At 38.8% G+C, this 17,662-nt stretch overlaps 1 protein-coding gene across 2 annotated transcripts in view; it reads left to right on the top strand.

Moving 5' to 3' along the window:
* UBE2U (ubiquitin conjugating enzyme E2 U) overlaps positions 1 to 17,662 on the top strand; it is a 66,848-nt gene that overhangs the window by 18,956 nt on the left and 30,230 nt on the right. For both annotated transcript variants that reach the window (XM_035018365.1, XM_035018366.1), the window contains exon 6: positions 16,609 to 16,657. In XM_035018365.1, the coding sequence (XP_034874256.1) occupies positions 16,609 to 16,657 (49 nt within the window). The remainder of the gene's footprint in view (positions 1 to 16,608; positions 16,658 to 17,662) is intronic.

Genomic DNA, 17,662 nt, shown 5'->3' with positions numbered 1-17,662 from the left:
CCCCTCTTTTCACTACATCTGTGTCTTTGGGGTAAATACCCAGTAGTGCAATTGCTGGGTCATAGGGTAGCTCTATTTTTAATTTTTTGAGGTACCTCCACACTGTTTTCTAAAGTGGCTGTACCAACTTGCATTCCCACAACAGTGTAAGAGGGTTCCCCTTTCTCCTCAACCTCTCCAACATTTGTTGTTTCTTGCCTTGTCAATTTTTGCCATTCTAACTGGTGTAAGGTGGTATCTCAGTGTGGTTTTGATTTGAATTTCCCTGATGGCTAATGATGATGAACATTTTTTCATGTGTCTCTTAGCCATTTGTATGTCTTCTTCAGAGAAGTGTCTTTTCATATCTTCTGCCCATTTTTTGACTTGATTATTTGTTTTTTGGGTGTTGGGTTTGAGAAGTTCTTTATAGATCTTGGATACCAGCCCTTTATCTGTAGTGTCATTTGCAAATATCTTCTCCCATTCCGTGGGTTGCCTCTTTGTTTTGTTGACTGTTTCCTTTGCTGTGCAGAAGTTTTTATCTTGATGAAGTCCCAAAAGTTCATTTTTGCTTTTGTTTCACTAGCCTTTGGAGATGTGTCTTGAAAGAAGTTGCTGTGGCCGATGTCAAAGAGGTTACTGCCTATGTTCTCCTCTAGGATTTTGATGGATTCCTGTCTCACATTGAGGTCTTTCATCCCCTTTGAGTTTATCTTTGTGAATGGTGTTAGAGAATGGTCGAGTTTCATTCTTCTGCATGTGGCTGTCCAATTTTCCCAGCACCATTTATTGAAGAGACTGTCTTTTTTCCATTGCATATTTTTTCCTGCTTTGTTGAAGATTATTTGACCAAAGAGTTGAGGGTCCATATCTGGGCTCTCTATTCTGTTCCATTGGTCTATATGTCTGTTTTTGTGCCAGTACCATGCTGTCTTGGTGATCACTGCTTTGTAATATAGCTTACTATATTACAAAGTTACTATATTACTTTATTTATTATAATAAAGCTCGGACAACGTGATGCCCCCAGCTTTGTTTTTCTTTTTCAACATTTCCTTGGAGATTCGGGGTCTTTTCTGATTCCATACAAATTTTAGGATTGTTTGTTCCAGCACTTTGAAAAATGTCATTGGAATTTTGATCGGGATGGCATTGAAAGTATAGATTGTTCTGGGTAGCATAGACATTTTAACAATGTTTAGTCTTCCGATCCATGAGCATGGAATATGTTTCCATCTTTTTGTGTCTTCTTCAGTTTCTTTCATGAGTGCTCTGTAGTGCCTAGAGTATAGATCCTTTACTTCTTTGGTTAGGTTTATTCTGAGGTATCTTATGGTTTTTGGTGCTATTGTAAATGGAATCGTTTCTCTAATTTCTCTTTCTACAGTTGCGTTGTTAGTGTATAAGAAAACAACTGATTTCTGTGCATTGATTTTGTATCCTGCCACATTACTGAATTGCTGTATGAGTTCTAGTAATTCGGGAGTGGAATCTTTTGGGTTTTCCACATAAAATATCATGTCATCTGCGAAAAGAGAGAGTTTGACTTTTTCTTTGCCAATTTGAATACCTTTTATTTCTTTTTGTTGTCTGATTGTTGTTGCTAGGACTTCTAGTACTATGTTGAACAATAGTGGCGAGAGTAGGCATCCTTGATGTATTCCTGATCTTAAGGGAAAGGCTCTCAGCTTTTCCCCATTGAGGATGATACTCGCTGTGGGTTTTTCATAGATGGATTTTATGAACTTGAGGATCCCTATACTCTGAAGAGTTTTAATCAGGAAAGGATGCTGTATTTTGTCAAATGTTTTTTCTGCATCAATTGAGAGGACCATATGGTTCTTCTCTCTCCTCTTATTAATGGTGTTCTATCACATTGATTGATTTGCGAATGTTGAACCACCCTTGCATCCTGGGGTAAATCCCACTTGGTCGTGGTGGATGATCCTTTTAATGTATTGTTGGATCCTATTAGCTAGGATTTTGTTGAGGATTTTGGAATCCATATTCATCAGGGATATTGGTCTGAAATTCTCCTTTTTGATGGGGTCTTTGCTTGGTTTGGGGACTAAGGTAATGTTGGCCTCATAGAGTGGGTCTGGAAGCTTTCCTTCTGATTCTGTCTTTTGAAATAACTTCAGGAGAATAGGTATTATTTTTCCTTGAATGTTTGGTAGAATTCCCCAGGGAATCCATTAGGCCCTGGGCTCTTGTTTTTTGGGAGGTTTTTGATCACTGCCTATTCATGTTGTCAGTTTCTTCCTGTTTCAGTCTTGGGAGTTTATAGGTTTCCAGGAAGGCATCCATTTCATCCAGATTGCTCAGTTTATTGGCATATCGTTGTTGTTAATAATTTCTAATAATTGTTTCTATTTCCTTGGTGTTAGTCGTAATCTCTCCCCTTTCATTCATAATTTTATTAATTTGGGTCCTTTCTCTTTTCTTTTGGATAAATCTGGCCAGTGGTTTACCGATTTTATTAATTCTTTCAAAGAACCAGCTTCTAGTTTCATTGATCTGATCTACTCTGTTTCTGGTTTCTAATTCATTGATCTCTGCTCTAATCTTAATTATTTCTCTTCTAATGTGTGGCTTAGGCATGGTTTGTTGCTTTTTCTCTAGTTCTTTAAAGTGTAGAGTTAGTTGGTGAATTCGGGATTTTTCTGTTTTTTTTGAGTGAGGCTTGGATGCTATGTATTTCCCCCTTAGGACCACCTTTGCAGTATCCCATAGGTTTTGGACTGATGTGTTTTCATTCTCATTGATGTCCATGAATTGTTTAAGTTCTTCTTTGATTTCCTGGTTGACCCAAACATTCTTGAGCAGAGTGGTCTTTAGTTTCCAAATGTTTGAATTTCTTCCAAATTTTTTCTTGTCATTGAGTTCCAGTTTTAAAGCATTATGGTCTGAGAATATTCAGGGAATAATCTCAATATTTTGGTATTAGTTGAGACCTGATTTGTGACCCAGTATGTGGTCTATTCTGGAGAAAGTTCCCTGTGTGCTCGAGAAGAATGAGTATTCTGTTGTTTTAGGGTGGAATGTTCTGTATATATCTATGAGGTCCATCTAGTCCAGTGTGTCATTCAAAGCTCTTGTTTCTTTGATTTTCTGCTTAGATGATCTGTCTATTGCTGAGAGTGGAGTATTGAGGTCTCCTACAATTAATGTATTATTATCAATAGGACTCTTTATTTTGGTTAATAGTTGGCTTATGTAGAAGGCTGCTCCCATATTGGGGGTGTAGATATTTACAGTTGTTAGATCTTCTTGTTGGATAGACCCTTTAAGAATGATACAGTGTCCTTCTGTGTCTCTAACTACAGTCTTTAGTTTAAAATCTAATTTGTCTGATATAAGAATTGCTACCTTAGCTTTCTTTTGAGTTCTGTTGGCATGGAAGATGGATCTCCATCCCTTCAATTTCAGTCTGGATGTATATTTAGGTTCAAAATGAGTCTCTTGTAGACAGGATATGGATGGGTCCTGTCTTTTTATCCACTCTGCAACCCTGTGCCATTTTATGGGAGCATTTAGGCCATTCACGTTGAGAGTGATTATTGAAAGATATGAATTTATTGCCATCATGTTGCCTGTGAACACCTTGTTTTTATAGACTGTCCCTGTAAATTTCTTATCTATATCACTCTTGGGGTCTTTCTCCTTTTATAGACCCCCCCCTTAATATTTCTTGAAGGGCCAGCTTAGTGGTCACATATTCTTTCAGTTTTCTACCGTTCTTGGAAGCTCTGCATCTCTCCATCCATTCTAAATGACAGCCTTGCCAGATAAAGTGTTCTTGGCTGCATGTTCTTCTCATTTAGTACCCTCAATATGTCTTGCTAGGCCTTTCTGGCTTGTCAGGTCTCTGTGGATAGGTATGACATTATTCTGATGCTCCTCCCTCTGTACGTAAGGAATCTCTTCCCCCTAACTGCCCTTAAGATGGTTTCCTTGGTTCTAAGATTTGCGAGTTTTACTATTACCTGCCGGCATGTTGGCCTGTTTTCCTTGATCTTGGGAGGGGTCCTCTCTGCCTCTAGGACACAAATGTTTGTTTCATTCCCCAGATTAGGGAAGTTCTCAGCTATGATTTGCTCAAATATATTCTCTAGTCCTCTCTCTCTCCACGCACTCAGGGATTCCAATAATTCTGACATTGGAACGTTTCATGGTGTCAGTTATTTCTCTGATTCTATTTTCATGGATTCTGAGTTGTTTTTCCCTGGCCTCCTCTTTTCCCTTTTTGTCTATTAATTGGTCTTCTAGGTCACTAATTCATTCTTCTGCCTCACTTACCCTAGCTGTTAGATTATCTAGATTAGATTGGATCTCACTGATAGCATTTTTAAGTTCTGCCAATTCAGCTTTCGTTTCTGCCCTTAGAGACTCTATGTTGCCATTAATTGATTTCTTCATTCTAGCTATTGTCTTCACAATTGCTAGCCTGAATTCCATCTCCAACATCTTGGTTATATCTGAATCCATTTGTAAATCTGTGGCATAAGTCATAGTCTCTGAGTCTTTCCTATTTTGGGGGTTCCTCTTCCTAGTCATTCTGTTGAGGGATGGTTGATGGGATGTATAGAGTCCAAATTATTGACCACAACCCAAGCAAGATGCACCTGTTTTATAGGGACCTTAGGGTTGCTGGCCTCTTGTTTTCCCAGCCTGTCTTCTGTGGGAGGGGCCTGCCACACTTACTCAGGCAACCCTGTTTGGGCAGAGTTGTCCTGCCCCCTGTGGCGGGGGATGGGCTCAGTGGAAACCGGTTTTTGGGGGCTTTTTTTCTCGGGTGGCTTTCCCTGGCAGCTTTCCTCATCTCTTCCAAGAGCCAGAGCAGAAGAGATCATTTCCAACCCTCTGCCTCAGAGCAGAGAGATCACAGTCTGTTCTTCAGTGAGCTTTCCAGGCCACACTATCTCCGTTTCTGTCTGTGCTGCTATAAACTGCAGCGTTCTGGGTTGTGCACCCCTCAGCAGTGCTCCTAGTCCTCTCCTCCAGGTCGGGGTTCGTGTCTGCCCTTTGTGCTTCTAAAACTGCCAGCTGCCTCTAGTTCTCAGGCGCAGCCCCGCCGCTCCGGGTTTATGTCTGGGGAGCTGCCCTAAAGTCCTTTCCCCATCGCTACCAGTCTGCGAGTCTGCCCTGTCCCCAATGTGGGAGGCTATCGCTTGCTGGCAGTGTAAGTTCCCAACGTCTCCCTCCTCCTTCCGTTTATCTCTGGATTTGTGCCCACGGAATCACAGCCTCCCTGCTTCGTATCTCAAAACCAACCGCCTGCGATATTCTTTTTGTAGAGATCCAGATCTATCTTCTTACTGATTTCCTGGGTGTTCAGAGTTGTCAGGTTGATATCCAGCTCAATTCCGGCGACCAGTTGGAATAGAGTTCCTACTCCTCTGCCATCTTTTTCTCAAGCAAGGTTTGTATAATCTTAAAAAAATCTTTGGTTGAAAGAAAATAGAAGAGTATAAAAATAGTAAAACTCAATAATAGTGACCACGCCTAACATAATAATTTTTCTTTTAGCTAGGCATATTCCTATAGCTTTTGTTAAATAAAGGAGAGTCATGCTAATAAGTTTCAGATACTTATCTGAATAAACTGTAGTATAATAACTAAGATATATGACAGAGTAATAATAAGAATAGAGAGGAATTATAGAAATATCAGGAAGATTATAATACTAATTTACACTATATAGCTTTAAAACCTGATCATTGTGCAAATAAATCCCATTCTTCTTGTGGTTAGGAAGATGTTGTGATAGGCATTTGCTCCTTCAGTTCAAGCTTCCAATTTGTTCATTTTTGTTTGTCTCATCCTAACAGTAGAACAATTTTAAAGAAAATTTGTTTCTACGCTTAAAGCTAGGTGGTGACTCATAGGGTTTCTGGTTTTGTTTTGTTTTGTTTTTCTCTTTAAAGGGACTGCTTTGGGGCACCTGGGTGGCTCAGTCGCTAAGCATCTGCCTTCAGCTCAGGTCATGATCTCAGGGTCCTGGAATTGAGCCCCACATCGGGCTCCCTGCTTCACAGAAAGCCTGCTTCTCCCTCTCCCACTCCCCCTGCTTGTGTTCCCTCTCTTGCTGTGTCTCTCTCTGTCAAATAAATAAATAAAATCTTTAAAAAATAATAAAATAAAGGGACCGCTTTTTGTTGTTAGCTGTAGGGATACCTCTTCCCCTGGAAAATATACTTTCTGGATGTCAAAGGAAAAGAAATTTAGTTCAATAGCACACCTTACTCATGAAAGAACATGAGCTTTAGCACCATCATTCAGACCCAGTATGGTTGTTGATGATTGCAGTGTTGTTATAGATAGCCTGTTATCCACAGATGTCAGGAGATGTGGAGACCAAGTTTAACAGGATGGTGCATGTGGATCTACTTGGTGGAGTTACAAACCTCTTTTTTTCCTGTTTGTATTTTATTGTACCAGGTAGTCCAGTAACTTTCAGCAAAGTATCTAGTTGCTAGTTTTAATTAAAAATATTATTTATTTTCTATCAAAGAAATAGATGTTCATAGCTTCAAAGAACAAATGATATGAATTGTTTCTTTAAATTCATATATTTTTTAATTCCAGGATAGTTAACATACAGTGTTATATTCATTTTAGGTATATAGTATAGTGATTCAACAATTCTATACATTAATCAGTGCTCATCACAATAAGTGTACTCTAATCCCCTTCACCTGTTTCACTTATCTCCTTACCCACCTCCCCACTGGTAACCACCAGTTTGTTCTCTATAGTTAAGAGTCTATCTTAGGGTTTGTCCCTTTTTTATTTTGTTTGTTTCTTAAATTCCACATATGAGTGAAATCATGTGGTATTTGCCTTTCCCTGCATGACTTATTTCACCTAGCATAATACCTTCTAGATCCATCCATGTTGTTATAAATGGCAAGATTTCATTCTTTCATATGGCTGAGTAATATTCTGTGTGTGTGTGTGTGTGTGTGTATCTCACCTCTTCTTTATTCATTCATCTATCATTGGACACTTGGGTGGCTTCCATATTTTGGCTTTTGTAAATAATGCTGCAATAAACATAGGGGTGCATATATCTTTTTGAATTACTGTTTTCCTATTCTTTGGGTAAACACCCAGTAGTGGAATTACTGGATCTTATGGTAATTCTATTTTTAATTTTTTGAGGAATCTGCATACTGTTTTCCACAGTGGCTGCACTGCTTCACATTCCCACCAGTAGTGCACAAGATTCATTTTTCTCCATATCCTTGCCAGCACTTGTTGTTTCTTGTGTTTGTTATTTTAGCCATTCTGATAGGCATAAGGTGATATCTCATTGTGGTTTTTTTTAAAGATTTTATTTACTTGAGAGAGAGACAGAGGGAGCACAAGCAGGGGGAGGGACAGAGGGAGAAGCAGACTCCCCGCTGAGCAGGGAGCCTGATGCAGGGCTTGATCCCAGGACCCTGGGATCATGACTAGAGCTGAAGGCAGATGCTTAACTGACTGAGCCACCCAGGCGCCCCTCATTGTGGTTTTGATTTGCATTTCCCTGATGATGAGTGATGTTAAACATCTTTTCATATGTCTCTTGGCCATCTGGATGTCTTCTTTGGAGAAGTATCTGTTCATGTTTTCAGCCCATTTTTAATTGGATTATTTGGGTTTTTTGGTATTGAATTGTATAAGTTTTTTTAAATATATTTTGGATATTAACCTTTTATCACATAAGTCATTTGTAACTATCTTTTCCCATTCAGTAGGTTGCCTTTTAGTTTTGTTGATTATTTCCTTTGCTATGCAGAAGCTTTTTATTTTGATGTAGTCCTAATAGTTTATTTTTGCTTTTGTTTCCCTTGTCTTAGAAGACATATCTAGTAAAGTGTTGCTATAGCCAATATCAGAGAAATTATTACCTGTTTTCTTTTATAGGATATTTATGGTTTCAGGTCTCACATTTAGGTCCTTCATCCATTCTGAGTGTATTTTTGTGTATGGTGCAAGAAAGTGGTCCAGTTTCATTCTTTTGTATGTAGCTGTCCAGTTTTCCCAAAACCATTTGTTGAAGAGACTTCTTCCTATTGCATATTTTTTCCTCTTTTGTCCTAGAATAATTGACCGTGTAATTATGGGTTTATTTCTGGACTCTATTCTGTTCTATTGATCTATGTGTCTCTTTTTATGCTAATACCACACTGTTTTGATTACTATGGCTCTGTAGTATGTCCTGAAATCTGGTATTGTGATACCTCCAGTTTTGTTCTTCTTTTTCAAGATTGCTTTGGCTATTTGGGGTAATTTGTGGTTCCATACAAATTTTAGGATTATTTGTTCTAGTTCTGTGAAAAATGCTGCTGGTATTTTGATAGAGATCACATTAAATCTGTAGATTGGAGGTGTCTGGGTGGCTCAGCCATTAAGCATCTGCCTTCGGCTCAGGTCATGGTCCCAGGGTCCTGGGATCGAGCCCCACATCGGGCTCCCTGCTCAGCGGGAAGCCTGCTTCTCCCTCTCCTGCTCCCCCTGCTTGTGTTCCCTCTCTTGCTATGTCTTTGTCAAATAAATAAATAAAATCTTAAAAGAAAAAATCTGTAGATTGGTTTGGGTAGATGGACACTTTAACAATATTTGTTCTTCCAATCCATGAGCATGGAATATTTTTCCATTTTTTGTGTGGTCTTCAATTTCTTTCCTTCAATTTCTTTCATGCATGTTTTATAGTTTTCAGAATATAGGTCTCTTAGCTCCTTGGTTAAATTTTCTCCTAGGTATTTTATAATTTTTGGTGCATTTGCAAATGGGATTCTTTTCTTAAGTTATCTTTTTGCTACTTGCAATTCAGTGGATTTCTGTATAGTGAATTTGTATCCTGTGACTTTACTGGATTTATCAGTTCTAATAGTTTTTTGGTGGAGTCTTTAGGGTTTTCTATATATAGTATCATGTCATAATGAATAGTGAAAGTTTTACTTGTTCCTTACCAGTTTGGATGCCTTTTCTTTCTTTCTCTTGTCAGATTGCTATGACCAGGACCTCCAGTACAATCTGAATAAAAGTGGTAAGAGTGGACATCCATGTCTTGTTCCCATCTTAGAGGAAAAGCTCTCAGTTTTTCACCATTGACTATGATGTTAGTTTTGCATTTTTCATATATGGCCTTTATTATGTTGAGTTTTGTCCCCTCTAAACTACTTTGTTGAAGGTTTTTCATGAATGGATGTAGTACTTTATCAAATGCTTTTTCTGAATCTATTGAAATGATAATATGGTTTTTATCCTTTCTCTTGTTAAAGTAATGTATCATGTTGATTGATTTGCAAATATTGAACCACCCATGCATCCCAGGAACAAATCTCACTTGATTGTGGTGAATGATTTTTTTTCAATGTATTATTAGATTCAGTTTGCTAATATTTTGTTGAGGATTTTTGCATGTATGTTTATCAGAGATACTGGCCTGTAGTTCTCTCTCTCTCTCTTTTTTTCTTTTTTTGTAGTGGTTTTCTCTGTTTTTATTATCATGGTAAGAGTGGCCTCGTAGAATGAATTTGAAAGCTTTCCTTCCTGTTTTATTTTTCGGAATAGTTTGAGAAGAATAGGTGTTAACTCTTCTTTAAATATTTGGTTGCATTCACCTGTGAAACATCTGGTCCTGGACTTTTGTTTGTTGGGAGTTTTTTTAATTACTGATTCAATTTCATTGCTGGTAATCAGTCTGCTCAAATTTTCTATTTCTTCCTGCTTCAGTTTTGGGAGGTTGTATGTTTCAAGGAATTTATCCATTTCTTCTAGGTTGTCCAATTTGTTGGCATATAATTTTTCATAATATTCTCTTATAATCCTTTTTATTTCTGTGGTGTCAGTTGTTATTCTCTTTTATTTCTGATTTTGAAATCCCCTCTTCCCTCCTTCTCTTTTCTTTTCTTTTCTTTCTTTCTTTCTTTCTTTCTTTCTTTCTTTCTTTCTTTCTTTCTTTCTTTCTTTCTTTCTTTCTTTCTGAGTCTAGCTAAAGGTTTATCAATTTTGTTGATATTTTAAAAGAACCAGCTCCTAATTTCATTGATCTGTTCTATTTTTTTAATTTCCTATTTTGTTTATTTCTGCTCTAATCTTTATTATTTCCTTCCTTCTACTGGCTTTAGGTTTTGTTTGTTCTTCTTTTTCTAGCTCCTTTAGGTGTAAGGTTAGGTTGTTTGAGATTCTTCTTGCTTCTTGAGGTAGGCCTGTATTGTTATAAACTTCCTTCATAGAACAGCTTTTCCTGCATCCCCCAACTTTTGGACCATTGTGTTTTCATTTTCATTTGTTTTTTTAAAGATTTTTAAAAAAATGTATTATTGACAGAGAGAGACACAGTGAGAGAGGGAACACAAGCAGGGGGAGTGAGAGAGGGAGAAGCAGGCTTCCCGCGGATCAGGGAGCCCAATGCAGGGTTCAATCCCAGGACCCTGGGATCATGACCTGAGCTGAAGGCAGATGCTTAAAGACTGAGCCACCCAGGTGCCCCCATTTTACTTTGTTTCCATGTATTTTTTGATATCCTCTTTGATTTCCTGGTTGACCCATTCATTGTTTAGTAACATATTCCTTAACCTCCATGTATTTGTGTTCTTTCCAGAGTTTTTCTTGCAGTTGATTTTTAGTTTCATAGTGTTGTGGTTGGAAAAGATGTGGAGTGTGACTTTAGTCTTTCTGAATTGGTTGAGACTTGTTTTGTGGCCTAACGTGATCTATTCTGAAGAATGTTCCATGTGCACCTGAAAAGAATGTGTATTCTGCTGTTTTAGGATGGAATGTTTTGAATATATCTGTTTGCTCCGTCTGATCCCAATGTGTCCTTCAAAGCCACTGTTTCCTTATTCATTTTCTGTTTGGATCATCTATCCAATGATGTGAGTGGGGTGTTAAAGTCCCCTGCTATTATTGTATTTCTATCAATTTCTTCCTTTATGCTTGTTATTAGCTGCTTTATGTATTTGGGTGCTCTTATGCTGGGTGCAAAAATATATACAATTGTTATATCTTCTTGTTGGATTGTTCCCTTTATGATTATATAGTGTCCTTCTCTGTCTCTTGTTACAATCTTTGTTGAAAAGACTATTTTGCCCAATATCAGTATTGCTGCTTCAGCTTTCTTTTTACTTTCCCATCCCTTCACTCTCAATATGCATGTGTCTTTAAGTCTGAAATGAGTCTCTTTTAGGCAGCATAGAGATGGGTCTTTCTCTTTTATCCATTCCATCATCCTATGTCTTTTGATTGGAGTGTTTAGTACATTTACATTCAAATTAATTGTTGATAGGTATGTACTTATTGCCATTTGTTATTTGTTTATGATTGTTTTTGTAGTTCTTCTCTGTTGCTTTCTTCTCTTGGCTGTCTTCTCTTATAATTTGCTGGCTTTCTTTAGTAATATACTTGGATTCCTTTCTCTCTGTGTTTTTGCATATCTATTACTGGTTTTTGATTTGTGGTTACCGTTAGGTTTATATATAACATCTTATGCATATAGCAGTTTATGCATTGATGGTTGATGGTCACTTAGGTTTGAAACGTGTTTCTCACCTGTCTTAGGTATATGGTGTCATCCTTTACATTCTTTTAATTTGTAAATCCCTTGACTGGTTTTTATAGATATACTTAATTGTACTGCTTTTTGTGCTTCTTACTTTTCTTATTCCTGCTTATGATCTTTTCATTCCACCAAAGGTACATCTTGAACACTTCTTGTTGGGCTAGTTTAGTGGTGATGAATTCCTGTAACTTTTGTTTGTCTGGGAAAGTCTTTATCTCTCCTTCTTTTCTGAATGATAGCCTTGCTGGATAGAGTATTCTTGGGTGCAGATTTTTTTTTTCTTTCAGCATTTTTAGTGTATCATGCCACTCTCACCTGCAAAGTTTCTGCTGAAAAATCATCTGATAGCTTTATGAGGTTTCCCTTATATATAACTGTTTTCTTTTCTCTTGTTGCTTTAAAAATTATTTTTCACTATTTTTTGCCATTTTAATTACTGTGTATCTTTGTGTGGACTTCTGGGGTTGATTTTCTTGGGGGCTCTCTGTGCCTCCTGGATCTGGATTTCTGCTTCCTTCCCCAGATTCGGGAAGTTTTCAGTTTCAAGTAAATTTTCTACCTCCTCCTCTCCCTCTACTTCTGGGATCCCTATGATGCAAATGTTATTACACTTGATGGTGTCGCTGAGTTCCTTTAGTCTATTTTCATTTTTTATTATTTTTTTCTCTCTCCTATTCAGCTTGATTTCTTTCTATTACTCTGTCCTCCAGGGTACTGATCCATTCTTCTGCTTCCTCTAGTCTGTTATTTATTCCATTTAATATATTTTAAATTTTAGTTAATTTTAGTTATTGAGTCCTTCATTTCTGATTGGTTCTTTTTTCTGTTTTCCATGTCTCTGTTGAGGGTCTCCCTGAGGTCCTTCACTCTTTTCTCAAATCCAGTGAGTATCTTTTTGACCATTATTTTAAATTCTCTATCAAGCGTATTACTTATCTCCATTTTGTTTAGCTCTCTTTCTATGATTTTGTCCTGTTCTTTCATTTGCGGCCTGGTCCTCTGTCTCCTCATTTTGTCTAGCTCTCTGTGTCTGTGTCTTTGTGTTAGGAAGGTCAGTGATGTCTCCTGCTATTGGAAGTAGTGACCTCATGAAGATGTCCTGTAGTACCCTGCAGTCCAATGACCCTGTTCACCAGAACCTGGTGATTCAGGGTTGTCTCCTATGTGTGTTGCATGTGCCCTGCTATTGTGGATGAGACACTTTTGCCTTCAGTCCACTCATTTGCAATGGCTCTCTTTTCTTGTTGTGAGCAGGCTTTTGTTCCTCTGATGTTAGTGGGTCAGTCTGGGGCCACCTTAGACTTGAGCTGAGTCAGACCAGGTATTTGCCAGAGATGCAATAGAATCAAATGGCAGGGCACATTCCATGTGTTGTTTCCTGAGAAGCTTTTGTGGCCCACTGCTGGGGCCACAGTTGGACTGGTGTGTGTGGTTATCTTCCCCTCATACCAGCTCAGGAGTCACTTTGGGGTGGTGCTGGCCCCTACTGGGGCTGCTTGCAAACTGCCAGGCTTGTTGTACCACTTTGAATGGGCTCCCAGCAAGGGCGTTTTTGAGGGGACAGGTCAGCAGGAGAAAGCAAGGTTAGGAATCGTGGTTTTAGCAAGGTTTGTGCGGGTCTGGTGTGGGAGGGAATCTGCAACTGCCTAGGAAAACTGCCCAGGCTTGGATGGAGGGGCATGTCCACAGAAGAACATGGGGACAGGGAAAGCTATTAGCCAGCTAGGTGCAGAGCGTTGGTGCTGCAGGGGTCCATGTGTTTAGGCTAAGTGGCAGAGGAGCCAAATGACATGCAATAGCTCTTTTGTTCTTGGAGAAGTCTCCCAAAGTTCCTTACCCATCCAGCACATGCTCTGAGATTAGTAAATAAATCTCCTTCCCATATACTCCAGGTATTTTTCAAATTGCTGCTTCTGTGCTGTATCTCAGCAGGGCTGTTTGTTGTGTTGTCTTCTTAAGGGCAGTTTCCTGTCACTCTCTTGGCTCTCCCAGAGCAGTGCCTGCTGATTTTTAAAGTTCCAGGTGTTAAGCCCCACTGATTGTTAGGCCTCTTTGGTTTTCAAAGCCAAATATCATGGGGATTCATCTTCTTCATCCATGTCCCTGGGGTGCCTGGTGTGAGGGTCTGTTTCTTTCCTGTCTCTGCAACTGTAGTGTCCCTCCCTCCCGGAGACAGTCCACAGGTCTTTTTGGCTCCTGACCAACTCTCTGCCCTTCCTATCCTCTTTGATGTGGCATCTTCTCTACCTTCAGCTGTGAAGAATGTGTTCTGCCAGTCTTTGGGTTGTTTTCTGGGTTATTTACACTGATGTGGGTGTTATCTAATTGTATCCATGGAATGAAGTGAGCTTAGGATCCTACTCTACCATCTTCCCTGGAAGCATATGAGTTGGTTTTTAATGAAACATAGCGGACACTAGAACCCCACACCTTCCATTGCTGAGTGCTGCCCCCACCCCCACAAACCACCAACAGCTTTCAGCACATATTTCTTCTGGAACTTACCACTATATTTCTAAGTTTTTTTTTAAATACTAATATTTGTGGGTTGTTCAGTTTTAGATATTACATATAGGCTTTTTCTGAAATATAAAGATTTAGATTTATACTATTTCCATCCATCTTTCTCTGCCCCTCTTCCTAATATAGTTTGGTTACATTAATACTTACTATGACTTACTAATTATTTGTCACAAAAGAACTGTGAATGATTCTTTTTCTTTCCTTGTACAAGTGGCCCAATTTTTCATTCCCTTGCTTTTTGTTTTTTAATATATCTACTATCTACCCCTAAACTTTGTGACAAAGCTATAAAACGACTCCCAGGTAGTCCATCAATTGCATTTTACTCCCTTGGAGACCTCTTTCCTCTGGCATTCCATCCTCCTTCAGTTCCACGTTGGCAGTTCTCTGGTAGGTGTCCTGGGATGATGCTTTGCCTGTTTCTTCAATTGGAGCTCCTGCTTGATCCCTTGCTTTTCTTTTGTTTGGTTTGCTCCTTCATTTCATTGGAGCACTTCTTCTAGGAGGTTCCTAGTACATGAGAGCTAAATCTTTTATTACTTTATATGCCTACAAATGTATTTATTCCACTGTCTTATGTTCACAATTTAGTTAAATTTTAGTTTGCCGATTTCTTTCGGAATTGTAAAGATCCTATTACCTTGTAGTTTCTAGTGTTGCTCTTGAGCAGTCTGATTTCACTATATACAATTTTTCACATGTGGCATATTTTCCTTCTAAAACTTTTAAAATTTCCTCTTTATTCCCAGGGATCTGAAATTTTTTTTTAAAGGTTTTATTTATTTATTTATTTGACAGAGAGTATAAGCAGGGGGAGCAGCAGGCAGAAGGAGAGGGAGAAGCAGGCTTCCTGCAGAGCAGGGAGCCCGATGCGGGGCTTTATCCCAGGACCCTGGGATCATGACCTGAGCCAAAGGCAGATGCTTAACCAACTGAGCCCCTGAAATTTTTTGATAATGTTTTTTGATGTAGTTTTTTTTCCTTCCTCGCTCATCATATAGGGCATTTGCTAGGCTGTTTAAATCTCAAACTCTAATCCTTTAGTTCTGAAATTTTTTCTTATGTTATTTCTTTTATCATTTTCTCCCTCCATTTTCACTATTCTCTCTTTTAAATATCCATATATTTGGATGCAGGATCTACTGAGCTGCTCCTCTAATTTTGAAACATCTATTTTCTCCTATTACCCATCACTTTGTTTTTTTGTTCTATATTCTGGAAGTTTTCCAGCAAAGTATGTTTCTATTTCCTACTTTTCTCCCTGTTTATTTGTTTTGGTTGTTATCTTTCATGATATTGACTTTACACAAATGTGTAGTGATCTTTGTCCATTGATGGACATATGAAGAATGGAAATCAATCATTAAAAATATTGGAAATATTTGAATACAGACTAGATTTGTTGACAGTTTTATTTCTTTATTGGGTTATTCAGTGATGACCTAGTCATGTCATTAGTCAGGCTTAACTATTTCTCCTGAAATCAATCCTCCAGTCTTGTGCCTGGAGAGAGAGACACCAGTTGCTTAAACTCTGGGAGTTGGACAGTGGGAAAGAATAAGGAGTCCTATCTATCCAATAAGATTTATGTGATTTATTCCCTGCTTCCAGTCCCTCACCATACTCTTATCCTGCTTTGTACCTAATATCCTTCAGTTCTGAGTCTCTCTGATTCAGTTTCTCCAGGAAGTAAGTATCTGCCCTCCTGCCTTGGTAGTGGTGATCATCTGCTTGTACAGGGTGAAGATATAAGTATTTGATGTCTGTGCTATACCTCCTACATTTCAGAAGCATCTGACATCTCCAATTCCTGAACTGTTTCTCAAGTTCTGAAGTGTAAATCTGCATGCTTTTTATTAGTGTCCCCTCCTCAGTCATTAGGTTTCAAATTCCTGGCTAAGACAGTTACCTCTTGACATCTTTCACCTTAGGGAAAAAAAACCCTAAAGATTTATTTTTTTATTTCAGAGAGAGAGAGAGAAAGAGAGAAAGAGAGAGGATGTGCAAACAGAGGGAGGGGCAGAGGGAGAGGGAGAGAAGCAGACTCCCTGCTGAGCATGGAGCCCACTCCACACAGGGCTAGATGCAGGGGCCATCGCTGGGCTCAATCTCAGGACCTGAGATCATGACCTGAGCCAAAATCACAAGCCAGATGCTTAATTGACTGAGCCATTCAGGCACCCCTCATCTTTTTTTTAAGATTATATTTATTTATTTGGGATAGAGAGAGCACAAGCCAGGGGACAGAGGGAGAGGAAGAAGTAGGCTCCCCAGTGAGCAGGGAGCCAGATGTGGGGCTCGACCCCAGGACCCTGGGATCATGACTTGAGCCGAAGGCAGATGCCCAACCAATTGAGCCACCCAGATGCCCCTAGGCACCCCTCATCTTGAAAATTTTTCTTACCATTTTTCTTTTCCTCTCCTTGAGGTTTTATACTTTATTTTTATTCTTTTATTACCACTTTATCGACGTTTTGGAAAGAGCTTACATAAAGCCATATATTCATTCTTCCAAGTCAACCAGAATCCTTTCATGTTTTTCTTTATAGTGAGAAATAACAGCCCTGAGTTTCCTAAAGATCCAGATAAACTTATCAGGTAAGTTTTTCTTTATACAATCCCATGTCAATTTCTTTCTTTCTTTCTCTCTCTTGCTCTCTTTCTTTCTCTTTCATCTCTACACCCAACATGGGGCTCAAACTCACAAGCCAGATCAAGAGTTGCATGCTCTACCAACTGAGCCAGCCAGGAGCCCCTCAATTCATTTATTAAAAGGACTATTGATTTAAACTGTTTACATTTTTTTTTTTTAAAGATTTTTATTTATTTGAGACAGAGAGAATGAGAGAGAGAGAGCACATGAGAGGGGGGAGGGTCAGAGGGAGAAGCAGGCTCCTTGCCGAGCAGGGAGCCCGATGCGGGACTCGATCCAGGGACTCCAGGATCATGACCTGAGCCGAAGGCAGTCGCTTAACCAACTGAGCCACCCAGGCGCCCAACTGTTTACATTTTTTTAATCATAATTGAATTTTCACTTTTTAACTTAGAAAAGGAAGTAGATCTCTTTTCCTCTTACAATGCTTTAAAAAAAAATTTTTTTTTAAGATTTTATTTATTTATTTGACAGAGAGAGAGATAGGGAGAGAGGGAACACAAGCAAGGGGAGTAGGAGAGGGAGAAGCAGGCTTCCCGCGGATCAGGGAGCCCAATGCAGGGCTCGACCCCAGGAGCCTGGGATCATGATCTGAGCTGAAGGCAGACGCTTAATGACTGAGCCACTCAGGCGCCCCCTCTTACAATGCTTTTTAAAAAATATTGTTTTCAGGAAGAATGTGAGAAGTTATTGAATTCTTTTTAGACTGTTGAATTAAAATTGAATGTAATTATCTGAACTTGCCTATTGTTTTCATTTTTATTTTTTATTGTTGAAAAGGAAAAAAACATGTTGTCAACATAATGAGTACAAACCATTATAGATCACAAAAAGCAAGCAGTTTAGGAAAAGATAAAGAGGAAAATGGTGAGTTAGGGATGAACCCATTGTATCTTTTAGGAGACAACATGAAAATGTGGCATCAATTTAGCCATGAACACCTGAACAAG

This window comes from Mirounga leonina, unplaced genomic scaffold (genome assembly GCF_011800145.1).
Source record: "Mirounga leonina isolate KUSES-001 unplaced genomic scaffold, KU_Mleo_1.0 Mir_173, whole genome shotgun sequence".
Classification (NCBI taxonomy): domain Eukaryota; kingdom Metazoa; phylum Chordata; class Mammalia; order Carnivora; family Phocidae; genus Mirounga; species Mirounga leonina.
This window is presented reverse-complemented; position numbering and strand designations above follow the sequence as displayed.